Below are 18,725 nucleotides of genomic sequence, written 5' to 3'. Positions count from 1 at the left end.
AAGTGCGATTTCGTTTGCATCTGTCATTTCTCACTCGGCTAAAGTTAATTGTTTTGATGACGAAAGTTTATGCAACACTTCAGTTCACTTAAATAAGAAAAAGTTTAAATGGAAGACAAGCGATGAGTAATTTTCTCATTAATACAAAACTTTGTATACCGATCAGTTAGCCATTTTCCAACTTCCCTTTTGCTTAGCCAGTTTTAATCATTATGCATCTAAAATTAATTAATGCTTTTCCTGTGCGCGTAAATTGCATAAATCTTGCTAAATGTAATTAACACAACAAAAAAGTATAACACTCAAAAAGAGGAAAGAGAAGACAGAGAGGGAGAGAGACAGAATGCTGTGCTTTTTTTTTTAATTCTGCAAAAGTGGAAATCAACATTGAATCGAACACTTTGATGAATTTTGCAGCAATCCAAAAGCATTTCCGCTCGACATCAGGACTTGTCGTAGACTGAATTTTTTATTAAATTGTATGCTAAAGCCATATTAAAATTTTCTTAAAAGCCAAAGCAAGAGCTGGCGAAGTAAGCCAATGGACCAATTGTTTAACAAATTCATTTCCCATCTCGTCTCTGTCGGGAAGTTTCTTTCAATGTTTACCTTTTTCTAGGCCACTTCTTCTCCTCGACATGAAAAATATAATTAACTTTTTACTTGAAAGATGCATAACTAAATTTTGTCGGTTGATAAGATTGAAATCTTAGTTAGAAAAATTTGAATGAACTTTCCAAATAGTAAAATTGCTTAGTCTTCTTAAGATTTCGTAGAACTAGCAAGGGCATATAATCATAGCCCATCATAGTTTACAAAAAATTAATCAAAATATTTTTAAATACCCAACATTTTGGCTATTAATATTCTTAGATTGAGGTATCTTTCTGTTTCTGATGTGGCCTTAATTTTCTCACTTTGCGTGACTAAATTTTATTTAATTACGTATTCCGATAAACTTTAAGTAAGCCCAACAGATATTTAAAATCCCCAATGTCTACTGCTGTTGTTAACTTGGCATTTTGAAGGCAGAGCTCACAATTGAATCCTTTTTATTTGTATTTTTTTTTTTCGTTTCTTGTTTTTGTTGGCCAGATGGAAGCCACTTGAAAAGGCGTGAGAGAAGGAGCAGAGATAAAAATTTAATTAAGACCCAGCAGTAACACCTTTGTCAACTAATTACATGTCGCAGTCGATGGCCGACGAAAGGCCAAAGCCCAACCAATTTCAAAAAGGATTTAATTGGAAAAAAAAAATGATAAGGTTGAATTGAATGCGCGTTTTTGGTAATGTTTGTCTACCCTTGCCAAGTCTCTGTATTATTGAAATATAATCTGTTACGATCAGTCTATGTGAAAAACTAAACTAAAAAACAAACTAAAGCATTTGGATAGCTTATGTGAACTGAAGATCACAAGGATGTAAGTCTAGGGATGAATTTAGTCAGGCCTTACCCAACAAGTGAATATACTTTTTTTGAGGGGAAAGGGAATAAAATGAAAACACGAACACGAAAAGCATTGAGTGACAAAGGTGTGATTTATTATTTTGGATTGCTTTTTCGGGTTTTTTTTTCCTGTACTTCTTCACGTTTTCTCTCCAGCGTCTGTTTCTCTTTTGTCGCCGTTTTCAATTGTCTGCAATGTTTCTTTCTTTCTTTCTTTACTTTGATTCGTTCATTGTAATTTTTTGCCAGTTGTTTGTTGGAAATTTGTTTTTTCAATACTTAGCGCAAAGAATTTTCTCTGTCTGCATCGTTAGACAAATTAAAAAGGGTTCCAAAATGGCACCAAAATGGGTGCTTAGGGTCGTATACATACAATAAACTACAGACTGAAGATGCCAGAGGCGAGGAAGAAAGAAAGAACCAAAGAGGGTGTTATGAAAAGAGATAGAAAGATTTTTTGCTGTATCTTAGTATATTGGTTGAGCTTTAATTCCTTTTCAAAACCTATTATGGAATAGTGTTATTGTGATCAACAGAGATAACACACTTCGTATGCTATATTACTGCTTAAGGAAACATTGAGTAATAATACTTTCTGAACAATATTTTTAAAATTTGTAAACAGCTAAAAATATTCAATCTTTTGATGGTTTTCTTAATCGTTTTCCTTTTTTTTTTTTGTATCTGGTATATGGCTGCTGATAATCAAAAGAGAAAGGCTAAAAAAACATTTAAAAGTGCATACTCTGCTTATTATAAATAGAAGATTTTAATACTAGACTCATATTCTGTACTACTGTACTGTACGACCAGAACACCCCTTATGAGAGTAAACAGTCTCAAGTGCTTTTGCATTGGTGTTCATGCTCTTTTATCACAAAGAACAAAAGTAAAACGGAAAAAAGAAAATCGAACATGGGATTTTTATGCGCTTCTTAGGTTTATCGCAGGAGGCGGAAGCTAATGGGATTTTCAACGCATAAAAACGATAAATCTATGCGTTGCAAAAAGTTTTGGGTCACGGGAGACCACGGAAACTTTTTCATTTTCACTTTAAAAGCGCTAACGAGCCAGTTCCATTAAACGCATTTATGTATATATACATATATTTACTCGTTTTTTTTGTTATTGTGGTTCATATATTTTGCTTTTTGTTTTTATTATTATTTTAGCAATTGGAATTTTAAAACCGACAAAAATGCATAAACCAAAAGGTTGTTTTCGCTAACAAACGTTTGCATTTGTTTATGCTAACAGATTTTCAATTGAAATTGGTTCGAAAAAAATAATAGTGTCTCTATGCCGCCAGCGAGAAGTGTAGTCCAAACTGTTTGGCCGAAAAGCATTCTCCCACACACGCACACACGCACACATACGCATCAGGGACTTCCTATCTTCCTCAGAATGTGAGAAAAACTTTTGCGACCTGTTGGAAGAGTTCTTTGGAATTTTAAGGATTTCAGAAATGTTCGCTGTTTGGATTTCAATGAGGTGACTCCAGACACTGAGTACAATGGGCGGCTGTACATTGCAGCGGCCAATGAGGATACGATGGACTGGGTGGCGGGCAACGTATGCTCCATGGAGACATATCAGGCCACCAGTCTCATAGACTTCCTACACCTGACACCGGCCAGAGTTACATGGCCAAAGGTCGAGAAGTGTTTCCAAGCAATTTTCGAGCTTCTGGAACAGCAGAATGCTGATATTACGACGGAGAAGTGGGCCGTGGTGAGCCGCAAAGATGCAGCCCCATAGTGGCAGATATTTGTCCAAATGAACAGCTTGAGATCTGGATGGATGCAGAGAGTGTGGACATCATCAAGGAAAGATGCAACAGCCTAAAATTTTGTTTTTGGATTATCAAATTTGAGTTTTGCGATTAGAACACGCTTTTATATTTTTATTTTATGCAATATATATTTTGAAATGTTAAAAAAAAGGTTACAATTGCAGCAGTCTCATTTGTCTGCCGATTATTCTGACTGGCAACGATAGTTTGTCGTAATAGAAAAATATTGTTGCTTTACTAACGAAACGTTGATTGGTGAATTTTGTCATCAAAGTTTATTATGCCAAAAGTATCCATGTCCTTGTTTCACATCTACTTTGTATCGGCACTCTTTTGACTTGGTTAAGGCTGGAACAGGAATACGTAAACAGGGATAAACAAAACTTCCCAATAATCAATATTGCACGATCTAAAATATTACGTTTCGAATTAAATTCATCTATAAACCAGAGGGATTGGGCAAACTTCGACCGCGTCAAAGTTTGTATACCCTTGCAACTTTTTTGGTAACTCTTTCCTTACCTATAGCCATCAAAATGGAAAGACGTTTTATCTAAAAAGGCTAAAGTTTGCGAAAGAACGGCCTAAATCTTAGCATAGGAAATAACGAAGATATTGATCAGAGTCACTGTTTACCACCGATTGTTCCTATGGGAGCTATATGATATAGTCGCCCGATCTTAGTTTGATTCGGCACAGTCATTAATGGTTATATTAAACTGAGAAATAACAAATTTTTATGACATTTGCGTAGAAAGTAACGAATTTACTTGGGTTCTATTCAATAATCTCTTAGTTTTTCAACTATTTTAACGAAAATTGCTAATAATTCACTGATTAAAAAGAGACAGAAAGATTTGGCAATTTCATACTGCTAAGTTTATTTTCGAAAATATCTAGTACTCTCAGCTGGACGGAAGCAATTCACACATTTTTGAGATCCAAGAAGGCCTGGGATGTTTGTAAAATTCGACCTGGTCAAGGGGGTACAGTACTTGAATCATTCTAATTCGTGAACTCATACAGTCAACATCAAAAATAAAACAAAAAGTTTACTTCTACTTACGTGACCAAGTGTTCTTTTCCAGCCATTGGTTACGAAGCTCCCAATCTCAGCTACCGTATACGAGCTAAAGGCTGAGCTTCAGAGCCTTCTCAATATTGCGCCGGAAACATTGGAGATTTCTGCATCTGATGTAACGTGTGCCGATTCAGATCTTTTAATAGAAGTTGTTGGTCTAGGCAAAACAAACAAATTAAGCCGGTTGTCTTGCTATGAAGGCAACAATTTTGTGGGCTTGATACTATTTTCCCTTGGGGGCAAGGATTTCGCCGATCCATTAGTCGATAATTCGGTGTCAGACTCAAGTATCGAAGATAGTGAATCTTCCGTCATTGAGCTATCCTCGGGATCTAGTGGCGGATCCGTCCAGCCATCCACTATTGATTGCAAGCGAGGTATTAAACGAAAAGCCCAAGGACATGAAATAACCATAGAGACTAAACGGTAAGTATTAGGAATAGAAAATCAAAATTCAGTGACTGAATATCCCGTCTTTTGAAAATAGGATCAAATATGTTCTCGAATCCAGTGAGGACAGTCTACAAAACCACTCGTATGGAGATATGCGGAATAAAGTCCCGACCACGCCCGGTTAAACATGAAATCGAAATGGAACCTGATGTTATAAATGGTCAGCGGCCCCGTACGTTAACATTCTCCCAGAGAACAGGCCGTTTGTCGTGGTTATATCTTCCTCAGAATGTGAGAAAAACTTTTGCGACCTGTTGGAAGAGTTCTTTGGAATTTTTAAGGATTTCAGAAATGTTCGCTGTTTGGATTTCAATGAGGTGACTCCAGACACTGAGTACAATGGGCGGCTGTACATTGCAGCGGCCAATGAGGATACGATGGACTGGGTGGCGGGCAACGTATGCTCCATGGAGACATATCAGGCCACCAGTCTCATAGACTTCCTACACCTGACACCGGCCAGAGTTACATGGCCAAAGGTCGAGAAGTGTTTCCAAGCAATTTCGAGCTTCTGGAACAGCAGAATGCTGATATTACGACGGAGAAGTGGGCCGTGGTGAGCCGCAAATATGCAGCCCCCATAGTGACAGATATTTGTCCAAATGAACAGCTTGAGATCTGGATGGATGCAGAGAGTGTGGACATCATCAAGGAAAGATGCAACAGCCTCAAATTTTGTTTTTGGATTATCAAATTTGAGTTTTGCGATTAGAACACGCTTTTATATTTTTATTTTATGCAATATATATTTTGAAATGTTAAAAAAAAGGTTACAATTGCGGCAGTCTCATTTGTCTGCCGATTAATCTGACTGGCAACGATAGTTTGTCGTAATAGAAAAATATTGTTGCTTTACTAACGAAACGTTGATTGGTGAATTTTGTCATCAAAGTTTATTATGCCAAAAGTATCCATGTCCTTGTTTCACATCTACTTTGTATCGGCACTCTTTTGACTTGGTTAAGGCTGGAACAGGAATACGTAAACAGGGATAAACAAAACTTCCCAATAATCAATATTGCACGATCTAAAATATTACGTTTCGAATTAAATTCATCTATAAACCAGAGGGATGGGGCAAACTTCGACCGCGTCAAAGTTTGTATACCCTTGCAACTTTTTTGGTAACTCTTTCCTTCCACTATTGATTGCAAGCGAGGTATTAAACGAAAAGCCCAAGGACATGAAATAACCATAGAGACAAAACGGTAAGTATTAGGAATAGAAAATCAAAATTCAGTGACTGAATATTCCGTCTTTTGAAAATAGGATCAAATATGTTCTCGAATCCAGTGAGGAGAGTCTAGAAACCATCCGTAAGGAGATATGCAGGAGGCATGCGATATGGGAGGCTGCGGAATAAAGTCCCGACCACGCCCGGTTAAACATGAAATCGAAATGGAACCTGATGTTATAAATGGTCAGCGGCCCCCGTACGTTAACATTCTCCCAGAGAACAGGCCGTTTGTCGTGGTTATATCTTCCTCAGAATGTGAGAAAAACTTTTGCGACCTGTTGGAAGAGTTCTTTGGAATTTTTAAGGATTTCAGAATGTTCGCTGTTTGGATTTCAATGAGGTGACTCCAGACACTGAGTACAATGGGCGGCTGTACATTGCAGCGGCCAATGAGGATACGATGGACTGGGTGGCGGGCAACGTATGCTCCATGGAGACATATCAGGCCACCAGTCTCATAGACTTCCTACACCTGACACCGGCCAGAGTTACATGGCCAAACAGCAGAATGCTGATATTACGACGGAGAAGTGGGCCGTGGTGAGCCGCAAAGATGCAGCCCCCATAGTGACAGATATTTGTCCAAATGAACAGCTTGAGATCTGGATGGATGCAGAGAGTGTGGACATCATCAAGGAAAGATGCAACAACCTCAAATTTTGTTTTTGGATTATCAAATTTGAGTTTTGCGATTAGAACACGCTTTTATATTTTTATTTTATGCAATATTCTGACTGGCAACGATAGTTTGTCGTAATAGAAAAATATTGTTGCTTTACTAACGAAACGTTGATTGGTGAATTTTGTCATCAAAGTTTATTATGCCAAAAGTATCCATGTCCTTGTTTCACATCTACTTTGTATCGGCACTCTTTTGACTTGGTTAAGGCTGGAACAGGAATACGTAAACAGGGATAAAGAAAACTTCCCAATAATCAATATTGCACGATCTAAAATATTACGTTTCGAATTAAATTCATCTATAAACCAGAGGGATGGGGCAAACTTCGACCGCGTCAAAGTTTGTATACCCTTGCAACTTTTTTGGTAACTCTTTCCTTACCTATAGCCATCAGAATGGAAAAACGTTTTATCTAAAAAGGCTAAAGTTTGCGAAAGAACGGCCTGAAATCTTAGCATAGGAAATAACGAAGATATTGATCAAAGTCACTGTTTACCACCGATTGTTCCTATGGGAGCTATATGATATAGTCGCCCGATCTTAGTTTGATTCGGCACAGTCATTAATGGTTATATTAAACTGAGAAATAACAAATTTTTATGACATTTGCGTAGAAAGTAACGAATTTACTTGGGTTCTATTCAATAATCTCTTAGTTTTTCAACTATTTTAACAAAAATTGCTAATAATTCACTGATTAAAAAGAGACAGAAAGATTTAGCAATTTCATACTGCTAAGTTTATTTTCGAAAATATCTAGTACTCTCAGCTGACGGAAGCAATTCACACATTGTTGAGATCCAAGAAGGTCTGGGATGTTTGTAAAATTCGACCTGGTCAAGGGGGTACAGTACTTGCATCATTCTAATTCGTGAACTCATACAGTCAACATCAAAAATAAAACAAAAAGTTTACTTCTGAAAATCAAAAAAGAGAAAAACAAAAGTGAAAACATGTTGACTGTTCAATTGATCATGCAATCCGGAAAGGTTAGTAAACGTGAGGATATAACTTTTCATAATCGTGACCAAGTGTTCTTTTCCAGCCATTGGTTACGAAGCTCCCAATCTCAGCTACCGTATACGAGCTAAAGGCTGAGCTTCAGAGCCTTCTCAATATTGAGCCGGAAACAATGTAGATTTCTGCATCTGATGTAACGTGTGCCGATTCAGATCTTTTAAAAGAAGTTGCTGGTCTAGGCAAAAACAAACAATTTAAGCCGGTTGTGTCTTGCTATGAAGGCAACAATTTTGTGGGCTTGATACTATTTTCCCTTGGGGGCGAGGATTTCGGCGATCCATTAGTCGATAATTCGGTGTCAGACTCAAGTATCGAAGATAGTGAATCTTCCGTCATTGAGCTATCCTCGGGATCTAGTGGCGGATCCGTCCAGCCATCCACTATTGATTGCAAGCGAGGTATTAAACGAAAAGCCCAAGGACATGAAATAACCATAGAGACTAAACGGTAAGTATTAGGAATAGAAAATCAAAATTCAGTGACTGAATATTCCGTCTTTTAAAAATAGGATCAAATATGTTCTCGAATCCAGTGAGGAGAGTCTAGAAAACTACTCGTATGGAGATATGCAGGAGGCATGCGATATGGGAGGCTGCGGAATAAAGTCCCGACCACGCCCGGTTAAACATGTAATCGAAATGGAACCTGATGTTATAAATGGTCAGCGGCCCCCGTACGTTAACATTCTCCCAGAGAATAGGCCGTTTGTCGTGGTTATATCTTCCTCAAAATGTGAGAAAAACTTTTGCGACCTGTTGGAAGAGTTCTTTGGAATTTTAAGGATTTCAGAAATGTTCGCTGTTTGGATTTCAATGAGGTGACTCCAGACACTGAGTACAATGGGCGGCTGTACATTGCAGCGGCCAATGAGGATACGATGGACTGGGTGGCGGGCAACGTATGCTCCATGGAGACATATCAGGCCACCAGTCTCATAGACTTCCTACACCTGACACCGGCCAGAGTTATATGGCCAAAGGTCGAGAAGTGTTTCCAAGCAATTTTCGAGCTTCTGGAACAGCAGAATGCTGACATTACGACGGAGAAGTGGGCCGTGGTGAGCCGCAAAGATGCAGCCCCCATAGTGACAGATATTTGTCCAAATGAACAGCTTGAGATCTGGATGGATGCAGAGAGTGTGGACATCATCAAGGAAAGATGCAACAGCCTCAAATTTTGTTTTTGGATTATCAAATTTGAGTTTTGCGATTAGAACACGCTTTTATATTTTTATTTTATGCAATATATATTTTGAAATGTTAAAAAAAAAGGTTACAATTGCGGCAGTCTCATTTGTCTGCCGATTATTCTGACTGGCAACGATAGTTTGTCGTAATAGAAAAATATTGTTGCTTTACTAACGAAACGTTGATTGGTGAATTGAAGTTTATTATGCCAAAAGTATCCATGTCCTTGTTTCACATCTACTTTGTATCGGCACTCTTTTGACTTGGTTAAGGCTGGAACAGGAATACGTAAACAGGGATAAACAAAACTTCCCAATAATCAATATTGCACGATCTAAAATATTACGTTTCGAATTAAATTCATCTATAAACCAGAGGGATGGGGCAAACTTCGACCGCGTCAAAGTTTGTATACCCTTGCAACTTTTTTGGTAACTCTTTCCTTACCTATAGCCATCAAAATGGAAAAACTTTTTATCTAAAAAGGCTAAAGTTTGCGAAAGATCGGCCTAAAATCTTAGCATAGGAAATAACGAAGATATTGATCAAAGTCACTGTTTACCACCGATTGTTCCTATGGGAGCTATATGATATAGTCGCCCGATCTTAGTTTGATTCGGCACAGTCATTAATGGTTATATTAAACTGAGAAATAACAAATTTTTATGACATTTGCGTAGAAAGTAACGAATTTACTTGGGTTCTATTCAATAATCTCTTAGTTTTTCAACTATTTTAACGAAAATTGCTAATAATTCACTGATTAAAAAGAGACAGAAAGATTTGGCAATTTCATACTGCTAAGTTTATTTTCGAAAATATCTAGTACTCTCAGCTGGACGGAAGCAATTCACACATTTTTGAGATCCAAGAAGGCCTGTTTGTAAAATTCGACCTGGTCAAGGGGGTACAGTACTTGAATCATTCTAATTCGTGAGCTCATACAGTCAACATCAAAAATAAAACAAAAAGTTTACTTCTGAAAATCAAAAAAGAGAAAAACAAAAGTGAAAACATGTTGACTGTTCAATTGATCATGCAATCCGGAAGGGTTAGTAAACGTGAGGATATAACTTTTCATAATCGTGACCAAGTGTTCTTTTCCAGCCATTGGTTACGAAGCTCCCAATCTCAGCTACCGTATACGAGCTAAAAGCTGAGCTTCAGAGCCTTCTCAATATTGAGCCGGAAACATTGGAGATTTCTGCATCTGATGTAACGTGTGCCGATTCAGATCTTTTAAAAGAAGTTGCTGGTCTAGGCAAAAACAAACAAATTAAGCCGGTTGTGTCTTGCTATGAAGGCAACAATTTTGTGGGCTTGATACTATTTTCCCTTGGGGGCGAGGATTTCGCCGATCCATTAGTCGATAATTCGGTGTCAGACTCAAGTATCGAAGATAGTGAATCTTCCGTCATTGAGCTATCCTCGGGATCTAGTGGCGGATCCGTCCAGCCATCCACTATTGATTGCAAGCGAGGTATTAAACGAAAAGCCCAAGGACATGAAATAACCATAGAGACTAAACGGTAAGTATTAGGAATAGAAAATCAAAATTCAGTGACTGAATATTCCGTCTTTTGAAAATAGGATCAAATATGTTCTCGAATCCAGTGAGGAGAGTCTAGAAAACCACTCGTATGGAGATATGCAGGAGGCATGCGATATGGGAGGCTGCAGAATAAAGTCCCGACCACGCCCGGTTAAACATGAAATCGAAATGGAACCTGATGTTATAAATGGTCAGCGGCCCCCGTACGTTAACATTCTCCCAGAGAACAGGCCGTTTGTCGTGGTTATATCTTCCTCAGAATGTGAGAAAAACTTTTGCGACCTGTTGGAAGAGTTCTTTGGAATTTTTAAGGATTTCAGAAATGTTCGCTGTTTGGATTTCAATGAGGTGACTCCAGACACTGAGTACAATGGGCGGCTGTACATTGCAGCGGCCAATGAGGATACGATGGACTGGGTGGCGGGCAACGTATGCTCCATGGAGACATATCAGGCCACCAGTCTCATAAACTTCCTACACCTGACACCGGCCAGAGTTACATGGCCAAAGGTCGAGAAGTGTTTCCAAGCAATTTTCGAGCTTCTGGAACAGCAGAATGCTGATATTACGACGGAGAAATGGGCCGTGGTGAGCCGCAAAGATGCAGCCCCCATAGTGGCAGATATTTGTCCAAATGAACAGCTTGAGATCTGGATGGATGCAGAGAGTGTGGACATCATCAAGGAAAGATGCAACAGCCTCAAATTTTGTTTTTGGATTATCAAATTTGAGTTTTGCGATTAGAACACGCTTTTATATTTTTATTTTATGCAATATATATTTTGAAATGTTAAAAAAATGGTTACAATTGCAGCAGTCTCATTTGTCTGCCGATTATTCTGACTGGCAACGATAGTTTGTCGTAATAGAAAAATATTGTTGCTTTACTAACGAAACGTTGATTGGTGAATTTTGTCATCAAAGTTTATTATGCCAAAAGTATCCATGTCCTTGTTTCACATCTACTTTGTATCGGCACTCTTTTGACTTGGTTAAGGCTGGAACAGGAATACGTAAACAGGGATAAACAAAACTTCCCAATAATCAATATTGCACGATCTAAAATATTACGTTTCGAATTAAATTCATCTATAAACCAGAGGGATGGGGCAAACTTCGACCGCGTCAAAGTTTGTATACCCTTGCAACTTTTTTGGTAACTCTTTCCTTACCTATAGCCATCAAAATGGAAAGACGTTTTATCTAAAAAGGGTAAAGTTTGCGAAAGATCGGCCTAAAATCTTAGCATAGGAAATAACGAAGATATTGATCAAAGTCACTGTTTACCACCGATTGTTCCTATGGGAGCTATATGATATAGTCGCCCGATCTTAGTTTGATTCGGCACAGTCATTAATGGTTATATTAAACTGAGAAATAACAAATTTTTATGACATTTGCGTAGAAAGTAACGAATTTACTTGGGTTCTATTCAATAATCTCTTAGTTTTCAACTATTTTAACGAAAATTGCTAATAATTCACTGATTAAAAAGAGACAGAAAGATTTGGCAATTTCATACTGCTAAGTTTATTTTCAAAAATATCTAGTACTCTCAGCTGGACGGAAGCAATTCACACATTTTTGAGATCCAAGAAGGCCTGGGATGTTTGTAAAATTCGACCTGGTCAAGGGGTACAGTACTTGAATCATTCTAATTCGTGAACTCATACAGTCAACATCAAAAATAAAACAAAAAGTTTACTTCTGAAAATCAAAAAAGAGAAAAACAAAAGTGAAAACATGTTGACTGTTCAATTGATCATGCAATCCGGAAAGGTTAGTAAACGTGAGGATATAACTTTTCATAATCGTGACCAAGTGTTCTTTTCCAGCCATTGGTTACGAAGCTCCCAATCTCAGCTACCGTATACGAGCTAAAGGCTGAGCTTCAGAGCCTTCTCAATATTGAGCCGGAAACATTGGAGATTTCTGCATCTGATGTAACGTGTGCCGATTCAGATCTTTTAATAGAAGTTGCTGGTCTAGGCAAAAACAAACAAATTAAGCCGGTTGTGTCTTGCTATGAAGGCAACAATTTTGTGGGCTTGATACTATTTTCCCTTGGGGGCGAGGATTTCGCCGATCCATTAGTCGATAATTCGGTGTCAGACTCAAGTATCGAAGATAGTGAATCTTCCGTCATTGAGCTATCCTCGGGATCTAGTGGCGGATCCGTCCAGCCATCCACTATTGATTGCAAGCGAGGTATTAAACGAAAAGCCCAAGGACATGAAATAACCATAGAGACTAAACGGTAAGTATTGGGAATAGAAAATCAAAATTCAGTGACTGAATATTCCGTCTTTTGAAAATAGGATCAAATATGTTCTCGAATCCAGTGAGGAGAGTCTAGAAAACCATCCGTATGGAGATATGCAGGAGGCATGCGATATGGGAGGCTGCGGAATAAAGTCCCGACCACGCCCGGTTAAACATGAAATCGAAATGGAACCTGATGTTATAAATGGTCAGCGGCCCCCGTACGTTAACATTCTCACAGAGAACAGGCCGTTTGTCGTGGTTATATCTTCCTCAGAATGTGAGAAAAACTTTTGCGACCTGTTGGAAGAGTTCTTTGGAATTTTTAAGGATTTCAGAAATGTTCGCTGTTTGGATTTCAATGAGGTGACTCCAGACACTGAGTACAATGGGCGGCTGTACATTGCAGCGGCCAATGAGGATACGATGGACTGGGTGGCGGGCAACGTATGCTCCATGGAGACATATCAGGCCACCAGTCTCATAGACTTCCTACACCTGACACCGGCCAGAGTTACATGGCCAAACAGCAGAATGCTGATATTACGACGGAGAAGTGGGCCGTGGTGAGCCGCAAAGATGCAGCCCCCATAGTGACAGATATTTGTCCAAATGAACAGCTTGAGATCTGGATGGATGCAGAGAGTGTAGACATCATCAAGGAAAGATGCAACAGCCTCAAATTTTGTTTTTGGATTATCAAATTTGAGTTTTGCGATTAGAACACGCTTTTATATTTTTATTTTATGCAATATATATTTTGAAATGTTAAAAAAAAGGTTACAATTGCGGCAGTCTCTTTTGTCTGCCGATTATTCTGACTGGCAACGATAGTTTGTCGTAATAGAAAAATATTGTTGCTTTACTAACGAAACGTTGATTGGTGAATTTTGTCATCAAAGTTTATTATGCCAAAAGTATCCATGTCCTTGTTTCACATCTACTTTGTATCGGCACTCTTTTGACTTGGTTAAGGCTGGAACAGGAATACGTAAACAGGGATAAACAAAACTTCCCAATAATCAATATTGCACGATCTAAAATATTACGTTTCGAATTAAATTCATCTATAAACCAGAGGGATGGGGCAAACTTCGACCGCGTCAAAGTTTGTATACCCTTGCAACTTTTTTGGTAACTCTTTCCTTACCTATAGCCATCAGAATGGAAAAACGTTTTATCTAAAAAGGCTAAAGTTTGCGAAATAGCGGCCTAAAATCTTAGCATAGGAAATAACGAAGATATTGATCAAAGTCACTGTTTACCACCGATTGTTCCTATGGGAGCTATATGATATAGTCGCCCGATCTTAGTTTGATTCGGCACAGTCATTAATGGTTATATTAAACTGAGAAATAACAAATTTTTATGACATTTGCGTAGAAAGTAACGAATTTACTTGGGTTCTATTCAATAATCTCTTAGTTTTTCAACTATTTTAACGAAAATTGCTAATAATTCACTGATTAAAAAGAGACAGAAAGATTTGGCAATTTCATACTGCTAAGTTTATTTTCGAAAATATCTAGTACTCTCAGCTGGACGGAAGCAATTCACACATTTTTGAGATCCAAGAAGGCCTGGGATGTTTGTAAAATTCGACCTGGTCAAGGGGGTACAGTACTTGAATCATTCTAATTCGTGAACTCATACAGTCAACATCAAATATAAAACAAAAAGTTTACTTCTGAAAATCAAAAAAAGAAAAACAAAAGTGAAAACATGTTGACTGTTCAATTGATCATGCAATCCGGAAAGGTTAGTAAACGTGAGGATATAACTTTTCATAATCGTGACCAAGTGTTCTTTTCCAGCCATTGGTTACGAAGCTCCCAATCTCAGCTACCGTATACGAGCTAAAGGCTGAGCTTCAGAGCCTTCTCAATATTGAGCCGGAAACATTGGAGATTTCTGCATCTGATGTAACGTGTGCCGATTCAGATCTTTTAATAGAAGTTGCTGGTCTAGGCAAAAACAAACAAATTAAGCCGGTTGTGTCTTGCTATGAAGGCAACAATTTTGTGGGCTTGATACTATTTTCCCTTGGGGGCGAGGATTTCGCCGATCCATTAGTCGATAATTCGGTGTCAGACTCAAGTATCGAAGATAGTGAATCTTCCGTCATTGAGCTATCCTCGGGATCTAGTGGCGGATCCGTCCAGCCATCCACTATTGATTGCAAGCGAGGTATTAAACGAAAAGCCCAAGGACATGAAATAACCATAGAGACTAAACGGTAAGTATTGGGAATAGAAAATCAAAATTCAGTGACTGAATATTCCGTCTTTTGAAAATAGGATCAAATATGTTCTCGAATCCAGTGAGGAGAGTCTAGAAAACTACTCGTATGGAGATATGCAGGAGGCATGCGATATGGGAGGCTGCGGAATAAAGTCCCGACCACGCCCGGTTAAACATGTAATCGAAATGGAACCTGATGTTATAAATGGTCAGCGGCCCCCGTACGTTAACATTCTCCCAGAGAACAGGCCGTTTGTCGTGGTTATATCTTCCTCAAAATGTGAGAAAAACTTTTGCGACCTGTTGGAAGAGTTCTTTGGAATTTTTAAGGATTTCAGAATTGTTCGCTGTTTGGATTTCAATGAGGTGACTCCAGACACTGAGTACAATGGGCGGCTGTACATTGCAGCGGCCAATGAGGATACGATGGACTGGGTGGCGGGCAACGTATGCTCCATGGAGACATATCAGGCCACCAGTCTCATAGACTTCCTACACCTGACACCGGCCAGAGTTACATGGCCAAAGGTCGAGAAGTGTTTCCAAGCAATTTTCGAGCTTCTGGAACAGCAGAATGCTGATATTACGACGGAGAAGTGGGCCGTGGTGAGCCGCAAAGATGCAGCCCCCATAGTGACAGATATTTGTCCAAATGAACAGCTTGAGATCTGGATGGATGCAGAGAGTGTGGACATCATCAAGGAAAGATGCAACAGCCTCAAATTTTGTTTTTGGATTATCAAATTTGAGTTTTGCGATTAGAACACGCTTTTATATTTTTATTTTATGCAATATATATTTTGAAATGTTAAAAAAAAGGTTACAATTGCGGCAGTCTCATTTGTCTGCCGATTATTCTGACTGGCAACGATAGTTTGTCGTAATAGAAAAATATTGTTGCTTTACTAACGAAACGTTGATTGGTGAATTTTGTCATCAAAGTTTATTATGCCAAAAGTATCCATGTCCTTGTTTAATATCTACTTTGTATCGGCACTCTTTTGACTTGGTTAAGGCTGGAACGGGAATACGTAAACAGGGATAAACAAAACTTCCCAATAATCAATATTGCACGATCTAAAATATTACGTTTCGAATTAAATTCATCTATAAACCAGAGGGATGGGGCAAACTTCGACCGCGTCAAAGTTTGTATACCCTTGCAACTTTTTTGGTAACTCTTTCCTTACCTATAGCCATTAAAATGGAAAGACGTTTTATCTAAAAAGGGTAAAGTTTGCGAAAGAACGGCCTAAAATCTTAGCATAGGAAATAACGAAGATATTGATCAAAGTCACTGTTTACCACCGATTGTTCCTATGGGAGCTATATGATATAGTCGCCCGATCTTAGTTTGATTCGGCACAGTCATTAATGGTTATATTAAACTGAGAAATAACAAATTTTTATGACATTTGCGTAGAAAGTAACGAATTTACTTGGGTTCTATTCAATAATCTCTTAGTTTTTCAACTATTTTAACGAAAATTGCTAATAATTCACTGATTAAAAAGAGACAGAAAGATTTGGCAATTTCATACTGCTAAGTTTATTTTCGAAAATATCTAGTACTCTCAGCTGGACGGAAGCAATTCACACATTTTTGAGATCCAAGAAGGCCTGGGATGTTTGTAAAATTCGACCTGGTCAAGGGGGTACAGTACTTGATTCATTCTAATTCGTGAACTCATACAGTCAACATCAAAAATAAAACAAAAAGTTTACTTCTGAAAATCAAAAAAGAGAAAAACAAAAGTGAAAACATGTTGACTGTTCAATTGATCATGCAATCCGGAAAGGTTAGTAAACGTGAGGATATAACTTTTCATAATCGTGACCAAGTGTTCTTTTCCAGCCATTGGTTACGAAGCTCCCAATCTCAGCTACCGTATACGAGCTAAAGGCTGAGCTTCAGAGCCTTCTCAATATTGAGCCGGAAACATTGGAGATTTCTGCATCTGATGTAACGTGTGCCGATTCAGATCTTTTAATAGAAGTTGCTGGTCTAGGCAAAAACAAACAAATTAAGCCGGTTGTGTCTTGCTATGAAGGCAACAATTTTGTGGGCTTGATACTATTTTCCCTTGGGGGCGAGGATTTCGCCGATCCATTAGTCGATAATTCGGTGTCAGACTCAAGTATCGAAGATAGTGAATCTTCCGTCATTGAGCTATCCTCGGGATCTAGTGGCGGATCCGTCCAGCCATCCACTATTGATTGCAAGCGAGGTATTAAACGAAAAGCCCAAGGACATGAAATAACCATAGAGACTAAACGGTAAGTATTAGGAATAGAAAATCAAAATTCAGTGACTGAATATTCCGTCTTTTGAAAATAGGATCAAATATGTTCTCGAATCCAGTGAGGAGAGTCTAGAAAACCATCCGTATGGAGATATGCAGGAGGCATGCGATATGGGAGGCTGCGGAATAAAGTCCCGACCACGCCCGGTTAAACATGAAATCGAAATGGAACCTGATGTTATAAATGGTCAGCGGCCCCCGTACGTTAACATTCTCCCAGAGAACAGGCCGTTTGTCGTGGTTATATCTTCCTCAGAATGTGAGAAAAACTTTTGCGACCTGTTGGAAGAGTTCTTTGGAATTTTTAAGGATTTCAGAAATGTTCGCTGTTTGGATTTCAATGAGGTGACTCCAGACACTGAGTACAATGGGCGGCTGTACATTGCAGCGGCCAATGAGGATACGATGGACTGGGTGGCGGGCAACGTATGCTCCATGGAGACATATCAGGCCACCAGTCTCATAGACTTCCTACACCTGACACCGGCCAGAGTTACATGGCCAAAGGTCGAGAAGTGTTTCCAAGCAATTTTCGAGCTTCTGGAACAGCAGAATGCTGATATTACGACGGAGAAGTGGGCCGTGGTGAGCCGCAAAGATGCAGCACCCATAGTGACAGATATTTGTCCAAATGAACAGCTTGAGATCTGGACGGATGCAGAGAGTGTGGACATCATCAAGGAAAGATGCAACAGCCTCAAATTTTGTTTTTGGATTATCAAATTTGAGTTTTGCGATTAGAACACGCTTTTATATTTTTATTTTATGCAATATATATTTTGAAATGTTAAAAAAAAGGTTACAATTGCGGCAGTCTCATTTGTCTGCCGATTATTCTGACTGGCAACGATAGTTTGTCGTAATAGAAAAATATTGTTGCTTTACTAACGAAACGTTGATTGGTGAATTTTGTCATCAAAGTTTATTATGCCAAAAGTATCCATGTCCTTGTTTCACATCTACTTTGTATCGGCACTCTTTTGACTTGGTTAAGGCTGGAACAGGAATACGTAAACAGGGATAAAGAAAACTTCCCAATAATCAATATTGCACGATCTAAAATATTACGTTTCGAATTAAATTCATCTATAAACCAGAGGGATGGGGCAAACTTCGACCGCGTCAAAGTTTGTATACCCTTGCAACTTTTTTGGTAACTCTTTCCTTACCTATAGCCATCAGAATGGAAAAACGTTTTATCTAAAAAGGCTAAAGTTTGCGAAAGAACGGCCTGAAATCTTAGCATAGGAAATAACGAAGATATTGATCAAAGTCACTGTTTACCACCGATTGTTCCTATGGGAGCTATATGATATAGTCGCCCGATCTTAGTTTGATTCGGCACAGTCATTAATGGTTATATTAAACTGAGAAATAACAAATTTTTATGACATTTGCGTAGAAAGTAACGAATTTACTTGGGTTCTATTCAATAATCTCTTAGTTTTTCAACTATTTTAACGAAAAT

General features: G+C 38.5%; 3 protein-coding genes across 4 annotated transcripts; all 3 read left to right on the top strand.

Moving 5' to 3' along the window:
- The first annotated feature begins 9,870 nt into the window (after window positions 1–9,870).
- On the top strand, window positions 9,871–11,196 carry LOC124461063. The gene is made up of 3 exons (XM_047012657.1): window positions 9,871–9,950; window positions 10,007–10,428; window positions 10,490–11,196. The coding sequence occupies exons 1-3, from the start codon at window positions 9,915–9,917 to the stop codon at window positions 11,193–11,195; spliced, it is 1,164 nt and encodes a 387-aa protein (XP_046868613.1). The 5' UTR covers window positions 9,871–9,914; the 3' UTR covers window position 11,196.
- A 1,008-nt stretch (window positions 11,197–12,204) lies between these two features.
- On the top strand, window positions 12,205–15,717 carry LOC124461053. 2 transcript variants are annotated; one of them, XM_047012644.1, is made up of 4 exons: window positions 12,205–12,230; window positions 12,287–12,708; window positions 12,770–13,231; window positions 15,473–15,717. In XM_047012644.1, exons 1-4 carry the CDS (start codon window positions 12,216–12,218, stop codon window positions 15,714–15,716), a joined length of 1,143 nt encoding a protein of 380 aa, XP_046868600.1. In that variant the 5' UTR covers window positions 12,205–12,215; the 3' UTR covers window position 15,717. The 2 variants fall into 2 exon arrangements, with proteins under 2 accessions (XP_046868600.1, XP_046868599.1); XM_047012643.1 differs by lacking the exons at window positions 12,205–12,230; window positions 12,287–12,708; window positions 12,770–13,231 and adding exons at window positions 14,446–14,471; window positions 14,528–14,949 and having other exon boundaries at window positions 15,011–15,717.
- Window positions 15,718–16,727: 1,010 nt separating this feature from the next.
- On the top strand, window positions 16,728–17,999 carry LOC124461057. Its single transcript, XM_047012648.1, has 3 exons — window positions 16,728–16,753; window positions 16,810–17,231; window positions 17,293–17,999. Exons 1-3 carry the CDS (start codon window positions 16,739–16,741, stop codon window positions 17,996–17,998), a joined length of 1,143 nt encoding a protein of 380 aa, XP_046868604.1. The 5' UTR covers window positions 16,728–16,738; the 3' UTR covers window position 17,999.
- Window positions 18,000–18,725: the final 726 nt, after the last annotated feature.

This window comes from Drosophila willistoni, unplaced genomic scaffold (genome assembly GCF_018902025.1).
Source record: "Drosophila willistoni isolate 14030-0811.24 unplaced genomic scaffold, UCI_dwil_1.1 Seg192, whole genome shotgun sequence".
NCBI classification, from domain to species: Eukaryota; Metazoa; Arthropoda; class Insecta; order Diptera; family Drosophilidae; genus Drosophila; species Drosophila willistoni.
This window is presented reverse-complemented; position numbering and strand designations above follow the sequence as displayed.

Excerpts from the sequence above, each read along its gene's own strand:
- LOC124461063 (XM_047012657.1), top strand. The coding sequence starts at position 9,915 with ATGTTGACTGTTCAATTGATCATGCAATCCGGAAGG. Across the intron at positions 9,951-10,006 it reads TGATCATGCAATCCGGAAGG|CCATTGGTTACGAAGCTCCC; the intron begins GTTAGTAAACGT and ends GTTCTTTTCCAG. Across the intron at positions 10,429-10,489 it reads ATAACCATAGAGACTAAACG|GATCAAATATGTTCTCGAAT; the intron begins GTAAGTATTAGG and ends TTTTGAAAATAG.
- LOC124461053 (XM_047012644.1), top strand. Across the intron at positions 12,709-12,769 it reads ATAACCATAGAGACTAAACG|GATCAAATATGTTCTCGAAT; the intron begins GTAAGTATTGGG and ends TTTTGAAAATAG. Across the intron at positions 13,232-15,472 it reads CTGACACCGGCCAGAGTTAC|ATGGCCAAAGGTCGAGAAGT; the intron begins ATGGCCAAACAG and ends GGCCAGAGTTAC.
- LOC124461057 (XM_047012648.1), top strand. Across the intron at positions 17,232-17,292 it reads ATAACCATAGAGACTAAACG|GATCAAATATGTTCTCGAAT; the intron begins GTAAGTATTAGG and ends TTTTGAAAATAG.